This window comes from Arachis ipaensis, chromosome B4 (genome assembly GCF_059453495.1).
Source record: "Arachis ipaensis isolate K30076 ecotype BB chromosome B4, ASM5945349v1, whole genome shotgun sequence".
Taxonomy (NCBI): Eukaryota; Viridiplantae; Streptophyta; class Magnoliopsida; order Fabales; family Fabaceae; genus Arachis; species Arachis ipaensis.
This window is the reverse complement of record NC_142439.1, coordinates 87,335,999-87,359,026: the sequence shown is the minus strand read 5'-3', so window position 1 is coordinate 87,359,026 and position 23,028 is coordinate 87,335,999. Positions and strand designations below refer to the sequence as shown.

Sequence of the window (23,028 nt, the reverse complement as noted above, 5' to 3'; positions counted from 1 at the left end):
ATGCCAGGAACAAGTAAGGAGTTGGTGTCCAACGCCACTCCAGCTTCTGACTCTGGCAATCAAATGCCAGTGAGGAATCAGACACACACCAGTGCTGATAATAACCCCTCTAAAAAGGCTTCTCTAACCACCTCTGTAGGAAGTTTACCTGCAGGAACTAAGGTTGAGGAATACAAAGCCAAGATGCCTTATCCTCAAAAACTCCACAAAGAGGAGCAGGATAAGCAATTTGCTCGCTTTGCAGACTATCTTCGGACTCTTGAAATAAAGATTCCGTTTGCAGAGGCACTTGAGCAAATACCTTCTTATGCCAAGTTCATGAAAGAGATCTTGAGTCATAAGAAGGATTGGAGAGAAACTGAAAGAGTTCTCCTCACTGAAGAATGTAGTGCAGTCATTCTAAAAAGCTTCCCAGAAAAGCTTAAGGATCCCGGGAGCTTTCTGATACCATGCACACTAGAGGGTAATTGCACCAAGACAGCTTTATGTGATCTTGGAGCAAGCATCAATCTAATACCTGCATCCACTATCAGAAAGCTTGGTTTAACTGAAGAAGTCAAACCAACCCGGATATGTCTCCAACTTGCTGATGGCTCCATTAAATACCCATCAGGCGTGATTGAGGACATGATTATCAGGGTTGGGCCATTCGCCTTTCCCACTGACTTTGTAGTGCTGGAAATGGAGGAGCACAAGAGTGCTACTCTCATCCTAGGAAGACCTTTCCTAGCAACTGGACGAACTCTCATTGATGTCCAAAAGGGGAAAGTCACCCTGAGAGTCAATGAGGATGAGTTTAAGTTGAATGCTGTCAATGCCATGCAGCATCCAGACACACCAAAAGACTGCATGAAAGTTGATCTTATTGACTCTTTGGTAGAGGAGATCAACATGGCTGAGAGTCTCGAATAAGAGTTGGAAGATATCTTTAAAGATGTTCAGCCTGATCTTGAGGATTCAGAGGAATTAAAAGGGCCTCTGAAATTTCCTCAGGAAGAGGAAAAACCTCCTAAACCTGAGCTCAAACCATTACCACCATCCCTGAAATATGCATTTCTGGGAGAAGGTGACACTTTTCCAGTGATCATAAGCTCTGCTTTAAATCCACAGGAAGAGGAAGCACTAATTCAAGTGCTAAGGACACACAAGACAGCTCTTGGGTGGTCCATAGGTGACCTTAAGGGCATAAGCCCAACTAGATGCATGCACAAGATCTTATTAGAGGACAATGCTAAGCCAGTAGTTCAACCACAGAGGCGGCTAAATCCAGCCATGAAGGAAGTGGTGCAGAAAGAGGTCACCAAATTACTGAAGGCTGGGATTATTTATCCTATTTTTGATAGCCCCTGGGTGATCGCTGTCCAAGTTGTCCCCAAAAAGGGAGGCATGACAGTGGTTCATAATGAAAAAAATGAACTGGTTCCTACAAGAACAGTTACAGGGTGGCGCATGTGTATTGACTACAGAAGGCTCAATACAGCCACCAGAAAGGATCATTTTCCTTTACCATTCATAGACCAGATGCTAGAAAGACTAGCAGGTCATGATTATTACTATTTTTTGGATGGCTATTCAGGCTACAACCAAATTACAGTAGATCCCCAGAATCAAGAGAAAACAGCATTCACATGTCCATCTGGAGTGTTTGCTTACAGAAGGATGCCATTTGGGCTGTGTAATGCGCCTGCAACCTTTCAGAGATGCATGCTCTCTATTTTCTCTGATATGGTGGAAAAATTTCTGGAAGTCTTCATGGATGACTTCTCAGTATATGGAGACTCATTCAGCTCCTGTCTTGATCACCTGACACTGGTTTTGAAAAGATGCCAAGAGACCAACCTGGTTTTAAACTGGGAAAAATGTCACTTTATGGTGACTGAAGGGATTGTCCTTGGACATAAAATTTCAAACAAGGGAATAGAGGTGGATCAAGCTAAAATAGAAGTAATTGAAAAATTACCACCACCTGCCAATGTTAAGGCAATCAGAAGCTTTCTGGGGCATGCAGGATTCTATAGGAGGTTTATAAAGGATTTTTCAAAAATTGCAAAACCTCTAAGCAACCTACTAGCTGCTGACACGCCATTTGTGTTTGACACAGAGTGCCTGTAGGCGTTTGAAACTCTGAAAGCTAAGCTGGTCACAGCACCAGTTATCTCTGCACCAGACTGGACATTACCATTCGAATTAATGTGTGATGCCAGTGATCACGCCATTGGTGCAGTACTGGGGCAGAGGCATGACAAGCTTCTGCATGTCATTTATTATGCTAGCTGTGTTTTAAATGATGCCCAGAAAAATTACACAACCACAGAAAAGGAATTACTTGCAGTGGTCTATGCCATTGACAAGTTTAGATCATACTTAGTAGGATCAAAAGTGATTGTGTACACTGACCATGTTGCTCTTAAATATCTACTCACAAAGCAGGATTCAAAACCCAGGCTCATAAGATGGGTGTTGCTTCTGCAAGAGTTTGATATAGAAATAAGAGAGAGAAAAGGAACAGAGAACCAAGTGGCTGATCATCTGTCCCGGATAGAGCCAGTAGAAGGGACGTCCTTCCCCTCTCTTGAAATCTCTGAGACCTTTCTGGATGAGCATTTGTTTGCCATTCAGGAAACACTATGATTTGCAGACATTGCAAACTATAAAGCTGCAAGGTTCATACCCAAGGAGTACAGCAGGCAACAAAAGAAAAAATTAATTACTGATGCAAAGTACTACTTGTGGGATGAACCTTATCTCTTTAAGAGATGTGCAGACAGAATAATCCGTAGGTGTGTGCCTAGAGAAGAAGCACAGAGGATCTTATGGCATTGCCATGGATCACAATATGGAGGCCATTTCGGAGGTGAGTGAATAGCCACCAAGGTCCTCCAATGTGGCTTCTACTGGCCTACCCTATATAGAGATTCCCGAGAGTTTGTACATAACTGTGACAGCTGCCAAATAGCTGGTAATCTGCCTCATGGTTACGCCATGCCTCAACAAGGGATCTTGGAGATTGAGTTGTTTGATGTATGGGGAATCGACTTCATGGGACCGTTCCCACCATCATACTCAAACACTTATATTCTGGTGGCAGTTGATTATGTATCAAAATGGGTAGAGGCCATTGTCACACCCACTAATGATACTAAGACAGTGTTGAAGTTCCTCCAGAAACATATCTTCAGCAGGTTTGGTGTCCCTAGAGTACTAATCAGTGATGGGGGCACTCACTTCTGCAACAAACAGCTTTACTCTGCCATGGTCCGGTATGGGATTAGCCACAAGGTGGCCACTCCATATCATCCACAGACAAATGGGCAAGCTGAAGTTTCTAATAGAGAACTAAAAAGAATCCTGGAACGGACTGTAAGTACCCGTAGAAAGGATTGGGCAAGAGGCTTGGATGATGCTCCGTGGGCTTACAGAACAGCATTCAAAACTCCTATAGGGACCTCTCCATACCAGCTTGTATATGGTAAGGCCTGTCATCTGCCCGTAAAACTGGAACATAAGGCCTACTGGGCAACCAGATTCCTGAACTTTGATGCCAAATTAGCCAGAGAAAAAAGATTGCTCCAGCTAAATGAGCTAGAGGAATTTAGACTCACTGCTTTCGAAAATGCCAAGCTTTATAAGGAAAAATAAAAAAGATGGCATGACAAAAAGCTGTCATCAAGAGTCTTTGAACCAAGACAAAAGGTTTTATTGTTTAACTCTAGGCTCAGGCTATTCCCTGGGAAACTGAAATCCCGGTGGAGGGGACCATATGTGATTACAAGTGTATCACCATATGGTTATGTGGAGCTTCAAGACATTGATTCTGATAAGAAGTTCATTGTTAATGGACAGAGAATCAAACACTATCTTGAAGGTAATGTTGAGCGAGAGTGCTCAAGGCTGAGGCTAGATTAAAAGCTCAGCAAGGTCCAGCTAAAGACAATAAAGAAGCGCTTGCTGGGAGGCAACCCAGCCATTGGGAAAACTTTTTTCTGTTGTTTTGCCCTATTCGTGATTTTATTTGTTTATATAAAGTTCACTATTAATAAGGCAAGAAGTCAATTGCATAGGTTCACAGGGTTACAGAAGGATTCAGCAATCAAAACAGAAAAAAAGAGCTCACTGGCAAGAAAACGCCAGTAAGAGGCACAACTGGGCGTTAAACGCCCAAAAGAAGCATCTACTGGGCGTTTAACGCCAGTAATGATAGCCATTTGGGCGTTAAACGCCAGAAAGAAGCAGCTTCTGGGCGTTTAACGCCAGATTGACAGCATCCTGGGCATTCAGAAAAATGCCCAGTGACAAAGGAGTTCCTGGCGTTCAACGCCAGAAAGAAGCAACTGCTGGGCGTTGAACGCCCAGGAGAAGCAGCATTTGGGCGTTTAACGCCAGGATGGTGGGGAGGAGGTAAATTCGTTTTTATTTCACATTTTTTTAATTTTCATGTTTCAATTCATGATTTCTTGCATAAATATGTTACAAACCCTAATTTCTAAAAACCCTAATTTCTAAGAACCCTACTTTAAAAATATCAAATGTATCTTAATCCATAAACACAAATTCTTTTTCAATCCAATCCAACTCTTTTTCAAATTTTCCAAAACAAATCTATCTCTTTTTCTTCTAAAATCTTTTCAACTCATCAATATCTTTTTCAAATCTCCACATTATCTCTTTCAAAATCCAAATTTATCTTTTTCAAATATCTTTCATATCTTTTCAATTTTAAATCACATCTTTTCATATCATACCTATTTTTTATAAATCATATCTTCTATCTTATCTTTTTTAAAATTTTCGAAAACCCACCCCCTCCCTTTTAAACCCACATTCGGCCTCCCTCCTCTCATCCACCATTCGACACTAGATCTCCTTCTATCCCTCTCCTTTCTTTTCTTTTGCTTGAGGACAAGCAAACCTCTAAGTTTGGTGTGTTTATCCGTGATCACTAAACTATACCCACTAAGATCATGGCTCCTAAAGGAAAATAACCCACTCCAAGAGGCAAGAAAGAGAGTATTCCAAAACCACTTTGGAATCAAGGGAAGTTCTTAACAAAAGAACATTCAGACCATTAATACAAAAAAATGGGTCTAAGATCAGTGATCCCGGAAGTCAGGTTCGATCTGAAAGAAGATGAATATCCGGAGATCTAAGAGCAGATTCGAAACAGGAACGGGGAAGTCCTAGCTAATCCTGAAACAAAAGTGGGAAGGAATATGGTTCAGGAGTTCTACGCTAATCTGTGGCAAATAGACAGGCAGAGAATATCTGGAACTGCCCTCTATGACTATCGGACTGTGGTCAGAGGAAAAGTTGTTCACATCCACCCTGACAAAATCAGGGAGATCTTTAAGCTACCTTAGCTGAAAGATGACCCAGACTCCTTCAATAGGAGAATAATGAGAACAAACAAGGGCCTGGATAAGATTCTAGAGGATATATGCATCCCTGGAGCCAGGTGGACCACCAGCAGCAAGGGTGTCCCAAATCAACTCAAGAGAGAAAATCTCAAACCAGTCGCCAGAGGATGGCTGGACTTCATTGGGCGTTCTATATTGCCCACTAGCAACCGTTCTGAAGTTACCATTAAAAGAGCAGTGATGATCCATTGCATTATGTTGGGAAAAGAAGTGAAAGTTCATCAACTGATTCCATCTGAATTTTACATACTTGCAAACAAGAACTCCAAAGATGCCAGGTTGGCTTATCCAAGCCTAATCTCTATGCCCTGCAAAGATGCTGGAGTAAGGATGGGAATAACGGAGTACATCTCAGTGGGGCAACCAATCACTAAAACCACAATGGAAAAACAACAAGTGCAAGATGACCCCATCAAGAGGAGGGCGCAAGAATTTCTCCCGGAAGTCCCTCAATTTGAATGTTGGGAACAGCTAGAAGCATCTGTTACCAAGTTGCAAGAATCTATGGACCAAATAAAGGAAGAACAGCAAAATCAAAACAGTATGCTCTGCAAACTGCTCAGGGAACAAGAAGAGCAAGGGCGTGACTTAAAGGAACTGAAGCGTCATAAGTTATCTCTTGAAGGACCAAGCACCCCACAGACTAGAGGAACATCCACATCCCAAACTCAAGGTTGTTGAGTTCTAATCTTAGCCTTAACTCTGTGATAATTGCTCTTATTTGAGTTTTACCTTAGAAGTTATAATAGTAATTAGTAGTTATTTTATCTCCAATTAAGCTATAATTTATTTTTCTCATCATCATTAAACATGAATAAAATAGAAGATTTTCTTTAGAATAAGGAGGCAATATTTTTCAAATTTTTATAAAACAAATTCTAATTGTTTACATGTGGTGGCAATGCTTTCTGCCTTCTGAATGAATGCCTGAACAGAGCATATGTCTTTGGAATTTGATGTTCTTGAATGTTAAATATGTTGGCTCTTGAAAGAATGATGAACATGAGACATGTTATTGATAATCTGAAAAATCATAAAAATGATTCTTGAAGCAAGAAAAAGCAGTGAATACAAAGCTTGCAAAAAAAAAAAAAAACAAGAAGAAAAAGCAAATAGCCCTTAAAACCAAAAGGCAAGGGTAATAAAAAGGATTCAAGGCTTTGAGCATCAGTGGATAGGAGGACCTAAGGGAATCAAATCCTGGTCTAAGCGGCTAAACCAAGCTGTCCCTAACCATGTGCTTGTGGCGTGAAGGTGTCAAGTGAAAACTTGAGACTGAGCGGTTAAAGTCAAGGTCTAAAGCAAAAAGAAGAGTGTGCTTAAGAACTCTGGACACCTCTAAATGGGGACTTTAGCAAAGTTGAGTCACAATCTGAAAAGGTTCACCCAATTATGTGTCTGTGGCAATTATGTATCCGGTGGTAATACTGGAAAACAAAGTGCTTAGGGCCACGGCCAAGACTCATGAAGTAGCTGTGTTCAAGAATTAACATACTGAACTAGGAGAATCAATAACATTATCTGAATTCTGAGTTCCTATAGATGCCAATCATTCTGAGCTTCAATGGATAAAGTGAGATGCCAAAACTGTTCAGAAGCAAAAAGCTACTAGTCCCGCTCATCTAATTAGAATCTGAGCTTCACTCAAAGACTCTGAGATATTATTGCTTCGTGACTTATTTGTATTCTATTTTGTTTGTCTAGTTTCTTGGAGACAAGCAACATTTTAAGTTTGGTGTTGTGATGAGCGGATAATTTATACGCTTTTTGGGGTTAATTTCATATAGTTTTTAGTATGATTTGGTTAGTTTTTAGTATATTTTCATTAGTTTTTAGGCAAAATTCATATTTCTGGACTTTACTATAAGTTTTTGTATTTTTCTGTAATTTCAGGTATTTTCTGGCTGAAATTGAGGGAGCTGAGCAAAAATCTGATTCAGGCTGAAAAAGGACTGCTGATGCTGTTGGATTCTGACCTCTCAACACTCGGAATAGATTTTCTGGAGCTACAGGAGTCCAATTGGTGCGCTTCCAATTGCGTTGGAAAGTAGACATCCAGGGCTTTCCAGCAATATATAATAGTCCATATTTTGCTTAAGGATAGACGATGTAAACTGGCATTCAACGACAGTTCCATGTTGCAGTCTAGCGTCCAGCGCCAGAAATAGGTTACAAGTTGGAGTTCAACGCCAGAAACAGGTTACAACCTGGCGTTGAACGCCCAAAACAGCCCAGGCACGTGAGAAGCTTAAGTCTCAGCCCCAGAACACACCAAGTGTGCCCCAGAAGTGGATTTCTGGACTATCTATCATAGTTTACTCATTTTCTGTAAACCTAGGTTACTAGTTTTGTATTTAAACAACTTTTAGAGATTTATTTTGTATCTCATGACATTTTAGATCTGAACTTTGTAATCTCTGAGGAGATCTGCTGTGTTTCGATGAATTAATGCAACTATTTCTGTTTTCTATTCAAACATGCGTGTTCCTATCTAAGATATTCATTCGCGCTTAATTATAGAGAAGGTGATGATCCATGACACTCATCACCTTCCTCAATCCATGAACGTGTGTCTGACAACCACCTCCGTTCTACATCAGATTGAATGAGTATCTCTTAGATTCCTTAATCAGAATCTTTGTGGTATAAGCTATATTGATGGCGGCATTCATGAGAATCCGGAAAGTCTAAACCTTGTCTATGGTATTCCGAGTAGGATTCTGAGATTGGATGGCTGTGACGAGCTTCAAACTCGCGAGTGTTGGACGTAGTGACAGACACAAAAGGATCAATGGATCCTATTCCAGCATGAGTGGGAACTGACAGATGATTAGCCGTGTAGTGACAGCGCATGTGGACCCTTTTCACTGAGAGGACGGATGGTAGCCATTGACAACGGTGATCCACCAACACACAGCTTGCCATGGAAGGAACTTTGCACTTTTTCATGCATGAGGGAAGAGGAATACAAGAGAAAAGCTGAAATTCAGAAGACAAAGCATCTCCAAAACCCCAACATATTCTCCATTACTGGATAATAAGTAACCTTTAATTCATGCTCTCTTGTTCATTTGCAAGTCAACTGATAACCACAAATTAATATCCTGACTAAGAGTTGCAAGATAACCATAGCTTGCTTCAAACTAACAATCTCCATGGGATCGACCCTTACTCACGTAAGGTATTACTTGGACGACCCAGTGCACTTGCTGGTTAGTGGTACGAGTTGTGAAAAGTGTGATTCACAATTCGTGCACCACTGGCCCACTTGCATCCTCAATCTAAGGATATAGTACCTGGCCCACTCTTGCGGCAGAAAAGGGAAACTACAATTACACATAGCTCATCACAATTCATTCCAAGGATATAGTGCCTGACCCACTCTCTTTCAAACACTATCGTTCCGAGGATATAGTGCCTGTCACACTTTTCACGTCCAACAAGTCCATCCACCTCAAATCATTACCAGTCGTCACCATTTCTCATCTCAATCCAGTTTCAATTATCAATTCTCAACATTCATATTTCTAAAGTTCATCCTAAGCCATTCCACTCCGGACTAATTAGTCCCTCAGTTTCTCAATTTACATACCAATCTACCTCCACAAGCCATCAAACCATCCTCATTACACCAGAAATCTAAACTTCCGTCTTCTAATTTTTCATTATAATCACCAACTAAAACCCTTAGATTATCTTTCATATGCCCATACTCAAAATTAAGTCCACAAGCCTTAAAATGGTGTTATAGAAGCTAACAACCTTGTTGGAAAGGTAGAATAATTGAAAAGAAGTAAAATTTAATAAACAGGGCCTGTGCGTCCGCACAGGGGTGTGCGTGCGCACGCCCAGGAGAATTTTGAAAGTGTGCGTACGCATAGGAGTGTGCATACGCATAGGTATAAAAACTTGTAAGGTCTGTTCACTCGCACAGGGTGTGCTAGTGCTCCCAACAGACGATCCTTCCCGACTTGTGCGTGCGCACAAGGTTGTGCGTCCGCACAAGTCGCAATTCTTTGTTAATGTGTACGCGCACAAGCTGTGCTAACGCTGCAAGCAGAATGCATTTCCCTGCCTATGCGTGCGCACAGGTCTGTGCGTCCGCACAGATCAAGATTCTCGCAGGGTTGTGCGTCCGCACAAGGCTGTGCGTGTGCACACATCAGAAATCCTGAAATTCTGCAACTTTGCAGAATTTCAGATTTTCAACACCAACTTTGAATGATCATAACTCCCTCTATAAAATTCCAAATTTTACAAACTTCATATCAAATTAAAGGGTTTTCTATAAGCTTTACTTTCAAACAAATCCCAATCAATTTTGAAAACTAAGGCAAAAGTTATGATCAAACGAAGTTCACCAAAAACCCACTTTTTACAAGAGTCCCAAAAAACCTCAACATTACCAACATTTCCCACCAAACCAAACCAAAGCCACTGCAAGTTCTACTTTCTATCATAACCTATCATTTTTATCATATTATACCACTTCCAACCACCAAAACTCAATCATGTGATACCCAAAATCAATCCTCCACCAACACTTTCTTCAATCCTAATTCAATCATTACCAACATCAAAATCAATCCCATATCCTTTCAATTCCAATCTTTCACACCACCTTTACCAATTCAACATTCATGATTTATCAACTCATCATCATTCACATCATTTTTCTACAATCTCAACATTCACCTTCAATATACCAACAAGATCACTAACCATCATCAATCATCAACCATATCAATAACAATAAATCACATAATCAACATCAAACATCATAATCCTTAAATACCAACAATCATTATCAAATTCACATACTCCTCATTTCAAAACTCCATATCATCATCATCATCTCCATACAAGTTATCCTCACACATCACAACCACATACAATAATTCATTCTCAACATATCAATATTATTCAACATACATCAATATTCAACACCTCAACAGCCACTATATATAATTCATTCCTATCCTATAGGTCACTAGCCTAAGTGTCCATGAATATTATATACTACATAGGAGAAACCAAAACCATACATTGGCCGATCTCCAATATGCTCGAAAACCCCAAATTGAGTCCAAGATAAGCTTTCAATCACACACTAAGCCACCAAGAATCTCCAACAAGCATCAACAAGCTCCAAACTCACCATAATCAAGCTATATATACATAAATCATCAAAAATCAACCTAGGGCTCATTATAATTGAAATTTCACAAGAGTTTCAATACCTCTTACCTTGCCCAACAGTTTTGAAAGCCAAAACCAACATCAAACAAAGGCTAGAGTGTACCTAAACACCCAAAAATCACAAAATCTCACTTAGCCAAAATCCTAAAACTCGAAAATTTGAGGAGAAGAACTGAGAGGGATTCGAGCTTTACTTACCAGTTTCTTATATGAGTTTTGTAGAGCTCTTCACAAAGAACACGTAGCCGCAAACAGTGTGGTGATCGGAGCTCTGTAGCTCAAGATATGAGCTTGTGAAGATTGAAGTGAATAGTGCTCAAGGGTTTCTCTTCTCCCCTTTCTCTTCCAGCTGAGTGTGTGTGTTATGAGTGTGTTGTGTGTGTTTGGGTTCATTAATGAACCCTTATATATGTTGGGCTTGGGCCCAACTTGGGTCTGGTCCAACCCGTTAGCGTTTTTAGCCCGTTTGGCCCAACTTTGGGCCAAACCTTTAAAATTAATGCCCGGTTTTTCATCTCTAATATTTTTCTAAGGTTTTTGGCTGTTTTCACTGCTTCTCACGCAGCACCGAGCAGTCTTGAACCGGTTCAACTGGTTCGACTGTCGGTTTGTGATTTTTCACGATTTTTCGCAGAAAACACATTTTTTGACTCGAAAGGACCTACTGAGTCCAAAAATCATATTTAAATCCCCAAATTCTCATCCTAAATTTCCGGAATCTAATTTGGGCATGTAAATGATTTTATTCGTGAAAAACCCAGTTCTTACATCCTCTCCTCCTTAAAAAGATTTTCGCCCTCGAAAATCCGAATCACACGATGTAGTATATATATATATATATACGTACATATTCTCCACGAAGTGTCCTACTTTCAACGTTACCAACCCAACAAGTTGCCAAAGCATCTTGTTCGTCATCACCCTACTATGCCGATTTCCTCTCTTCTTCCGCTGCGTTGCTCTGATTATCGTCGTTAAGAATCCAAAATTCTTTCCATTAAACCAAATGCTGATTTGTACTACTGTTCAAAACCTTTAAAACAAGTTCCATATAAATGAGTTCATTATTAAAACCTTATCAAAAGAGTCAAAAACCGTTTATTTGTAAATCAAACATTTCAAGGCATGATTTTCCCTAAATTCATTAAAACCCGTAAATCAAAACCCTTCCATTTGAATCCATTTTTATAAGTGAAATTACAAACCCTAAATCACAAGTTAACAAAATCTCAGGACTTACTTTCCTTTCTAAATCGTATCATTTGATCAAAAGTTTCAATCCTAGTTTCAAAACCAAATCATTCAAAACAGTTTATTCTAAACCAGATCACTGTTGAGCTTTCTGAAAGGAGTCAAAATTATATACTTGGAAGTTGATTACTTCAAATCATGATTTTCTTAAGTTAAAAATTTTCAAATTGCATCCCTTTCGATAAGAGAAATTGGAAACCATTTTCACAATCGAACAAAATCATAGAACTTACTGTTCGTTTAAACCATATCTCTTAAATCAAGAGTTCTGACTAACTTTCAAAATCGAGTCATTTAAACCAAGGTTCCAAACCAGATTAGAACTCATTCTAAACCTTAAAACTGCAAAAATCATAGTTAAAAACTGCAAAGGCATCAGTCTATACTTTCGTTGCCACTAGTGCTGAACCGCACCCATCACCCATGCAGGGAACCGACAAAACTTCTAGTCATACCTGTTAACCATTCTGGCGTGTCCACTCTGATTGTTTGTCATCGCAAGTCCGAATTCCTCGGCTACCGCCACTAGAATTCTCCTTTCCCATGGTTCACTCCCAACAAAACTCTAAGCTCTGGTAATCCTAACGGCGACTTTGGAAAAGATAGAACTAAGCTACTGTTGGGTCCAAGAAATATAATACTCAACACATACGCTTACCTCCTGTCGGAGGATCCGACCCTGTCACATCACGTGCATCCAAGGCATCCACACGGTCTGACTATTGATTCTGACCCATGTTCTGGTTTTTCTTACGACGACAGTTCTTGGCTAGGTGTCCAGGTAGTCCACAAACATAACACAGGCGACTCCCTTTCATATAGTGAAACTAGGCATTGTTGTCCCTCCTAGGATCCCCTTGACTTAGCAAATGCTGGGGAGCATGTCCATCTCTCTTGAAGTTTTGTCTCTTTGGCCCAAGGTGATCATCACGCCCCTACTAGTACTTCCTCCAGAAGTCTCATTTGACGAGGCTACCATCTTTGTGTATTCTTCAACTACTCTTGCCTTGTTCACCAGATCGGAGAAAACACGGATCTCCATAGTAGCCACAACCGTCATGATGTCGTCCTTCAATCCCCTTTGATACTTGACACACTTCCAAATCTCGTAGGTCTCTGGGGCACCCTTACATACCCTAGAAAACCTACAGAGCTCCTCAAACTTGCTTGTATATTCAGCCATAGACAAGGAACCTTACTTCAGCTGCATCAGTTCCATCTCCTTCGCTTCCCTTGCAGACTCAGGAAAATACTTCTTGTAGAAGGCCGTCTGAAATGCATCCCAAGTAACATCAGCATTCTAAAGTTGTAGCAAGCGGCATTCTGCCTGCCACCAATGCTGGGCCTCTTCCTGAAGTTGATAAGTAGCAAACTCCACGTATTGGTTGTTCGGGACATGTTGTGCCTGCAGTGCGCGCTCCATAGCTTGGAACCAATTATCCGCTTCCGTGGGATTAGTTGAACCTCGAAAACTTGGAGGATGAACCTTGAGAAAAGTCGCCAAAGTCATCGGAGCACCTACCGTGTTATCTCCACTCCCTTCAGCATTGTCGTTCGCATTTTTTTCGCCATTCTCGTTTCCATTTCTGGCCGGTTGGCCTAGCCTCTGCACAGCTTGCAGGGTCACAGCAGCATTAGCCTCCATGGTATTTGCTAAGTTCACCATCGCCACCATGAATTCGGCATGGTTGTCAGCTGGTTGCTCATTCCTACTCCCTCGTGAACGTGTACGACCTCGTCCGCGAGTAGCCATTTGGGTTCCTGTCTACACCAAACAATCGATATCAAGGTGATTAGTCTCAATATCAAAAGCCTAGTGCTTCAATTATCCCAAACAGGCACTCACAAACAAGCATGCTATGCAATATCAAGTAGATAACCTAATAACATTAAAGAAAAAGACACACAGAGTATGCAATGAAGCACAATCGGTCCATCCCTCAGGCTCACGAGGACGAACCGCTCTGAAACCACTAAATGTAACACCCTAATTAGCCTAAGCTTTACCTCGCGTCGTAAAGCAAGATTAATCAAGGGTTACAATAGTTCTAAAGCTGATACATATGTTATATATAGAAGAAATAATATAATCTAGATGCCTGATGAAGGATATAGCTCAAAGAAAATAGGATTTAAAAGCGCAACACGTACTAACGAAGCTCCTGACTTAGAGCACAAGAAACAGATGAGATATATCAAAATATAATAGTATAATATCATAGGGATCTAGCCACGGCTCGCGGAGTTTAAGCCGGCTAGCCATATATAGACATACAGAACCAGACAGTAAAAACAGTTTGTACATGTTTTGTTCTCTCAATATATTTTTCTAGGCAAAACAAAATACAAAAGTGATATATATATATATATATATATATATATATATATATATATATAAACAAAATAAACCAAAAAGACTCTAAAAGGTATCATGATCCTCCGCTTCTGTCACCATCAGAGTAACTCACCGAGATGGGTTGCGACCTACATCTGAAAAGCACAACAGAAATATGGTATGAGAACCGGAGGTTCTCAGTATGGTAACAAGCCCAGTGATGTAGGATATAAGACCCCGGGATGCCAAAGGCAATCCTAAGCTCCATATCCATCACAAGATTCAATCTTAAAGCAAACTAAAACAGATAAACATAGTTATATAAACGTTAACATAAATAAACTGAGTAATCTATCTTAAGGAATTTCTATTCTAACTAACACCGCTGTCCCACAGCCTTCACCAACCGATCCTCCCCGCGATCCCATCGCCACCGCCTACATACACTCCTCAACACCAGACAAACACAGATAATACAAGCAAGAAAAACACAAGAAATATTCAAGTATATAACAAGTAATTCAAGAAGCAAGTAGGCATATTATACAATTAGGTAGGCTCAAGTAATCAAAGCAAACAAGTACATAGAATATGCATATGATGAATGTCTATCCTATTGGCTCGTGATATCACTTGTCGGTCTATAAATGCCAACCCGACACATCCTTTCGGATGTTGCCTTTCTGCCACTTCCGAGGATATAGCGCCTGGCCTGCTCTTGTTCTGAGGATATAGTGCCTGGCACACTACCGTTCCGAGGATATAGTGCCTGGCCCACTATTGCGGCAGAAAAGGGAAACTACAATTAGACATAACTCATCACAATTCATTCCAAGGATATAGTGCATGGCCCACTCTCTTTCAAACACTATCGTTCTGAGGATATAGTGCCTGGCACACTTTTCACGTCCAACGAGTCTATCCACCTCAAATCATTACCAGTCGTCACCATTTCTCATCTCAATCCACTTTCAATTATCAATTCTCAACATTCCAAGGATATAGTGCCTAGCACACTCTCAACATTCATATTTCTAAAGTTCATCCTATGCCATTCCACTCCAGACTCATTAGTCCCTCAGTTTCTTAATTTACATACCAATCTACCTCCACAAGCCATCAAACCATCCTCATTACACCCGAAATCTAAACCTCAATCTTCTAATTCTTCATAATAATCATCAACTAAAACCCTTAGGTTATCTCTCATATGCCTATACTCAAAATTAAGTCCACAAGCCTTAAAATGGTGTTATAGAAGCTTACAACCTTGTTGAGAAGGTAGAATAATTGAAAACAAGTAAAATTTAAGAAACAGGGCATGTGCGTCCGCACAGGGGTGTGCGTGCGCACACACAGGAGAATTTTGAAAGGGTGCGTACGCATAGGAGTATGCGTACGCACAGGTATAAAAACTTGTAAGGTCTTTTCACTCGCACAGGGTGAGGTAGCGCTCCCAATAGACGATCCTTCCCGACTTGTGTGTACGCACAAGGTTGTGCGTCCGCACATGTCGCAATTCTTCGTTAATGTGTACGCGCACAAGCCGTGCTAACGCTGTAAGTAGAATGCTAGGGGTGGCAAAACGGGTTGAACCCGTCGGACCGATCCGCTAAAAAAGGCGGGTCTGGCTAGGATTTGGAGCCCGCCAAATTAAAAAAATCCGCCAAACTCGCACTGCCAAATTGGCGGATTTTGGCAAGGCGGGGCGGGCCGGTCCGTCTGGCCGAAGATTTTTATTTTTCTTTTTTTTATTAAATAAAAGAGTGATTATTATTATAAAATTAATAATTATAGAATTTTCAAACACTTTTTTTGTTTTTATTTTTATTCTTCTTTTAGTTATTAACTTTATTTATTTTATTTTATAATTTCGTATATTTGCTCAAATTATGTGACTTATTTTTTAAAATAAAGATGATTCTATTGACAAATATTATTTTGAACAATTTTATTAAAGTTAAAAATTAAAAAAATATAGTGAAAAATTTATATTATAATTTGATTATTTTTTAATTATATTTAATTTTTTAATTATTATTTTTTGGTTAATTTTAATGAATTTTATTTTTCAAAAAAAAAAAAAGAGTCAAGCGAGCTAGCCCGCCGACCCGCGAATCCGCCATAAAATGGGACGGGCTAGCCTTTTGAACCCATCTTAGTTGGTAGGGCGGGCCAACCCGCCCCGCTTTGCCACCCCTACGGAATGCATTTCCCTGCCTGTGCGTACGCACAGGTTTGTGCGTCTGCACAGATCAAGATTCTCGCAGGGTTGTGCATCCGCACAAGGCTGTGCGTGCGTACACTGACGAACGAATCTTCTGCTAATAAAGAATTTCACAATAAATTCCCGTTGTAAGTATAGTTTCTAAACCAACAAAGAATCCTTTCGTACAAAAACTTGTTTGTCACTAAAGCAAACCCAATAAAATTTATAACCGAAGTATTCAAACCTCGAGTCGTCTCTCAAGGAATTGCAGGGAAGTATGATTTATTATTGGTTATGGAAGATTATCTTTTTGGGGTTTTTTTTAATAATTAATAGGAAAAGTAAATTGCAAGAATTAAAGTAATAACTAATAAAGTTCTTAGCAAGGTATGAAGACTGGAAATCCCATCCTAGTTACCCTTATCAATTATGATGAGAATTGTTCATTACTCCCACTTAGTTAACCCTTACTAAATAAAGGAAAGTCAAGTGGACTAATTAATTTGATTCCTCAAGTCCTAGTCAACTCCTAAGGAAAGACTAGCTTTAGAGGGATCCAAATCAACCAGCAAATTCCAATTGTCAATCAACAAAGGAGTTTGATAACTCAAGTGTCACCAATTAATCAATTCAAGCTAAGAATATAAAAAGCTAAATTAAAATCATAAATTTAAAATACCTCAAATTGTATTAAATATAAAATCAAATTTAACATTGGAAGGTTCATAAACCAAATTGGGAAAATAAGTAATTAATAAGAGAAATAGATGAATCAAAGCACTAAAATAAATAAAAGTAGAAGAGAAACTAAATTAAAAGAACATTGAACCTGGAATGGAGAAGAAGTAAACCTAACCTAAGAGAAATCCTAAATCCTAAAACCTAGAGAGAGGAGAGAACCTCTCTCTAGAAACTACATCTAAAATCTAAAATTGTGAATTATGAGAAGTTGTGTCTATGAATGAATGGACTCTCCCACTTTATAGCCTCTAATCTGTGTTTTTTTGGGCCAAAAACTGGGTCAGAAACAGCCCAGAAATCGCTGGGGGCGAATTCAAAAACGTACAGGTCGCTGGATTGTGCAGATCCACGCGTGCGCGTGGATTCACGCGTGCCCATCACTTATCTTCGGGGAAACTATGGCAAATTATATATCATTTCGAAGCCCCGGATGTTAGCTTTCCAAAACAACTGGAATCGTCTCATTTGAACTTCTGTAGCTCAAGTTATGGTCAGTTAAGTATGAGGAGGTCAGGCTGGACAGCTTAGCAATTTCTTCAACTTCTTGTATTCCTTCCACTTTTGCATGCTTCCTTTCCATCCTCTAAGCCATTCCTGCCTTATAAATCCTGAAATCACTTAACACATATATAAAGGCATCAAATGGTAATAAGATAGGATTAAAATTAGCAATTTAAAGGCCCAGGAAACATATTTTCAATCATAGCACAAGATTAGGAAGGAAAATGTAAAACCATGCAATTAGTATGAATAAGTGTTCAAAGACTTGATAAAAACCACTCAATTGAGCACAAGATAAATCATAAAATAGTGGTTTATCAACCTCCCCACACTTAAACATTAGCATGTCCTCATGCTTAGCTCAAGGAGATCAAAAGAATAGATAGGGAAAAGTAAGACTCATGAAATGCAATGCAATGCAACCTATGTATATGAATGCAACTATATGCTAAGATGATTCTGTATACTTGGTTAAAAGTAAATAAGTTCTTCAAGACAAACATGACTCGTAAGTAGACAGCTCATGAAAGCAGGGAACATAGAATTAAGCATTGAACCCTCACAGGAAGTGTATATGCACTCTAATCACTCAAGTGTCTAGGGTTAATCACTCTACTCTTCTCTAATCATGCTTTCTAAACTTTATTCTTCATCTAACCAATCAACAAATATTTAGTATACCAATACAAACATCATGAGGTCTTTTCAAAGTTGTAATGGGGCTAAGGTAAAGGTAAGGATACATGTATGGCCAAGTGAGCTAAAATATGAATCTTTGATTAACCTAAGTTCTCACCTAACACACACACACACACACTCTATGTAACTCTAAAATTGTGCCTAGCTACCCAAAATTCCCCTTTTTGCATCTCATACTCATGCATCAACTTTTCTTTTAATTTGTATCACCTATGCATTGATTTTTTATTGAACTTAGGATTGGGGTAATTTTATCCCCTTATTTATTTATTTAATTTATTTATTTATATTGTGTGTATATATATATATATATATTTTTCTTTTTCCTTTTTTTGTATTTATTAAAAAATATAAAAATAAACATAACATATCAATGCACATGGATTTTTAATTTTTTCTGGTCTCACATGAGTAGATACCCAAATTCCTAATATTTTGTCAATGAAACACTATACACTTTCATCAACCCAAGTTCACACAGTTCACAACTAGAAAATATATTAATACAGACAGATTTACAGACGGATTTAGTCTTTATTACAGATGAATTTTTGGTTACCGACGAAATTACCGATGGATTTTGTCCCTCTGTAAAAGCCCCGTCGGAAATTATTTACCGACGGATTTTTTTCCGTCGGAAAATTACCGACGGATTTTTATGATTTACCGACGGATTTTCCCTCTGTAAATTCTCCTTCCATTTCTTGACGGCGACAAACTTACAGACGGATTTTCCGTCTGTAATTACAGGCGGATTTTCAGACGGATTTTTCGTCTGTAATTACAAACGGATTTTTTGACGGATTTTCTGTCTGTAATTACAGACGGATTTTCAGACGGATTTTTCGTCTATAATTATAGACAGATTTTCCGTCTGTAATTTAAGCTTTGGAAAATCATGATTACAGATAGAAAATCTGTCTGTAAATCCATCTGTAAGGTAAAATAGAATTTTTTTTTTACTTTTTCTAATTACAAAATAAACTTATTTTTATACAAAATAGATATAAATTTAATACAAATTTTTATCTAATTTATATTTGAATATTTATAATATTTCAAAACATAAACAAATTCATCGTATTATCAAACTAAAATGAAAGTATTATAAACAAGCAAGTCAATATAATTCAAAACATAAACAAAATGTATTGATCATCAACTATAATTCCTAGTATATTGTTCAACCATACTAAAACTATCAGCTATAGTCTTCAGTGTCATCTTCATCCTCATCATCATCATAGCCCTCATCCGAAGACATTGAGGGTGGCGGCGGTGGCGGTGGTAGTGGAACTGTACTAGAACTACTTGACGCTCTAACCTTCTCATAATATCTAACATAAGCCTCATTCCATCTCTTCTGTTTCAGCTTTTCCTTCTTGGCCTTTCCAATTGCCCGTTCCAACTTTTCTAATTTCTTTTGAGTCTTTTCCAAAGGAGCCAAGCGTGTATCTAACAACTTACTAACACGCTCATCTGTTTGTTGAGTAACACGCTGAAAAAGCTCTTCATTAAGATTATGAATCTGTTCTCGCAAATCAGGAACAGAATTTTGATTTCTTGGTGCTCTTCCAGATACAGAATTGGCAGAAGTGGTTCCAGACTTGATAGAGCTAGAAAAGAATGACCCTTTTCTATAAACTCGATTCTTCTTTTGCCCACCACACACTTCCTCCCAAATCAAATCTTCATCAATTGGTTGTAGCTCCATTCCCTGTGCTTGAGCCTCGGCACGTTGAGCCTGAACTTCTGCCAACTTTTTTATAAACTTCTCCTGTTGCACAATGATTATATCAATTATATTATTATTATTAAGACAAATAGCCATGCATATTACTTAATAGAAAACTTTTAGATTTTGCACAATAGAAAACTCCAATAATAGTCACAAGCAAAAATGAGGCTGAATTTTCACAAGAAATCTTCACAAACATCCATGATCTTATATAACAAACAGCAAGAACAGTTTAATAGTCCCAAGAATATTGAGCTAAATATTAGTATCAACATTCTTTATGATATGCTAAAATCAAAAACAAGATTAATACTACATGATGAAGGAGATTCTGATAATAGGAAGGGGAGACATGAACACTACATGTTATTCGTGGACACACTTAAAAATTACTCTACTGCTACTAATCTGTTCATCAGTATGTTTTCTTATTCTCAACAAACTTATCTGTCACATATTAAACCATTCTTCATATCACAAAATGTGGATCTTAACTTTGCAAAGATGAGTAATTTAATCCATGTTGCACAGTTCCAACCTCATGATTTTGAGACAATCTCTGAAGAAGCATGGATTATATTATATACACATTAGGTGATGAGTAATAGGGACATGCCAGATAATAAACTTCAGAGTTTCAAAAACCATTTCACTTTGAATAATTTGATGCAAAAGTTTCACATGTTAGGCAGAGATGGGACAAGCTTACCATATTCCAAGAGAATAATGCATGCTTCACATGCTTTCTACACAAGATTAAGATTGGTGAACTGTATTATCTCTTAAGTTGGTCTATGGAATCAAATTGTGAATAATTGAATAGACCCTATATAAGGAGATGTGTCAAAGGGCTTAGACTATAGAAACTTGGAAGAAAAGAAACCAACTATAAAATCACAAAGCACAAAGCTGAATAATAATAATAATAATGTTGAACATAGTTAGGACCACTAAATACAGTAATGTTAATGCCAGACAGCTAGAAATTAGTTAATAATTTTGACATAGGAGGAGTATTTGTGCTATATCTCACATGAGTGTCTTGAGAGCGCTTGTCCACCCATTTAGACTTGTCACTTTTAAGTGTGTGGGTTTCTTTGAAGACCTCCTCGTGGGTTGGTGTACGGCCCAACTACTTCTTCTGTTCCACATAAAATACAAAATAAGAAAAATTTTACATAAATAGATTTCTATTAAATAAGATCTAAAGCCACTTAAATTATGTTACCATCCTCTCTATAGTTGAGCTCAATGGAATAGAACCACCGCAATGGACAGAACCACCTAAGAGTGACGCTCGATTCTCTCTTGCTTTTTTTCTTATATTTTTCTATTTTTCATCTGTTTCCCAATACCTTTCCAACACCTTTTTGTAAGCAGGAATTAGCCATTCGTGGGTTGTATCCACACCCTCACGGATATCTGACATCATTTGGCTAAATCGCTTACTTGTCCTATACTTGAAAGCCCTCTAGAAAAACTCATCATCATCATCATCAATAAGAAAGTGGCTCTGCACATACTCATCAAGTTGCTACTTATAAGATTCAAATCACATGAACAATATTCAATCCAAAATAATTTTATTCAATCCAACACTTTTACCTTCCACTCCTTAAACCAAAGCTTCTTTGTCAGAAGAGGGACATCTCCAAACTTTTTGTACGGTTTATCATATTGTTTCTTGATGATCTCTGTAATCTTCTGAGAACCAGGAGGGAAAGGTAACCAACTGATAATTTCATAAAGAATTGACAAGTTAGGAAACTAAAAAAATAGTTTTAAGTCATTAGCACTTTAATTTGAAATTAAAATATAGTAGTAAACACATTTAGATTAGGAGTAGTAAAAGAAGAAGAGTGATTAGTATTGCTTGCTGAAAAAGTAATAAGAGGAATAGGTAATGCAGTATGTAAAAATTGTGTAGAAGAGTAATAAGAGAAATTGCAAAGGAACCAAATTTTACCTTGTTTTTCCATCAGGAACCAATCTTTCTTTTGTGACAATATTAGGAACCGATGCAGTCTCTGATGGAGGAGATGTACTAGAGCTTCCAGGTGTCTTTGAATCAACTAATAGACTGGAATTGCGAAGCAGAGGAGGAATCGAAATTGGAGGAGGGGGTGGAGGAGGGGGACCCATACATCCTGGAGTAGGCCAACTTGGTGGAGGAAGACCCGTGTAGCCTGGATTAGGTACCATCAAATACGGTTGCTGGCTAAGTGATCCTGACTGAAAATCTGGCACAACCGAAGTCCCAGAAGAGGTGGAGGTGGTTGAAATAGCGGCTGCGGCAGTGGTGCGAGAACTTCTATGACCCTTGACACCTTTACCCTTGACCCGAGGAGCCATGATCTACATATATATTAAAAACAATAGTAATTAGAGATAAGAACATAATTGCAAATACAAGTTATAGAGAATAGAATAGGGATGATTGCAAACTCAGAGATAAGAACATAATTGCAGAGCTATAGGTAGAATAGGTAGAGGGAGAATAAATATGACTTTCACAAGTTTATCTAAATGACAGTGAAATGTGTTTGGAATCCATCATCAAATACAGTAGACAAAACATATGGGCAAGAATAGAGTTCTTTCAAATAAGACGCAGAACAAAGCATCTAAACTTGAAATTCTGATGCAGGAAAAGTTCTAAAATTTGATCAATGATTTTCAATTCATAAAAAGATGGGAATAATGAACATACTTGGAAATTATCCTTAACCAAAATGTATGGAGCACTAAAATTATGTAAAATTACTCAGTAAGTCCTTGTAGTTTCACCAAAATTCAATTGTTAAACTATCTATTATCTCTGAGCTTTCACAAGTTTACACTTACTAACTCAAAATACAAGCTAATGCTCACACAGTCTTTTATAATAAATTTGTACTAATTTAACTAAGATCTAAAAAGATCAGTGATCCTATCAAAGAAA

The 23,028-nt window shown here is 38.5% G+C and overlaps 2 protein-coding genes across 2 annotated transcripts; both read right to left on the bottom strand.

Annotated features, from left to right (window-relative positions):
- Window positions 1-19,541: 19,541 nt before the first annotated feature.
- LOC148568258 (uncharacterized) lies at window positions 19,542-21,478 on the bottom strand. Its single transcript, XM_088484667.1, has 3 exons — window positions 21,443-21,478; window positions 21,121-21,219; window positions 19,542-20,126 (listed from the first exon to the last, which is right to left on the bottom strand). Exons 1-3 carry the CDS (start codon window positions 21,476-21,478, stop codon window positions 19,551-19,553), a joined length of 711 nt encoding a protein of 236 aa, XP_088340793.1. The 3' UTR covers window positions 19,542-19,550.
- A 196-nt stretch (window positions 21,479-21,674) lies between these two features.
- Window positions 21,675-22,439, bottom strand: LOC110270700 (uncharacterized). Its single transcript, XM_021120190.2, has 2 exons — window positions 22,054-22,439; window positions 21,675-21,819 (listed from the first exon to the last, which is right to left on the bottom strand). The coding sequence occupies exons 1-2, from the start codon at window positions 22,437-22,439 to the stop codon at window positions 21,675-21,677; spliced, it is 531 nt and encodes a 176-aa protein (XP_020975849.1).
- Between the last annotated feature and the right edge of the window lie 589 nt (window positions 22,440-23,028).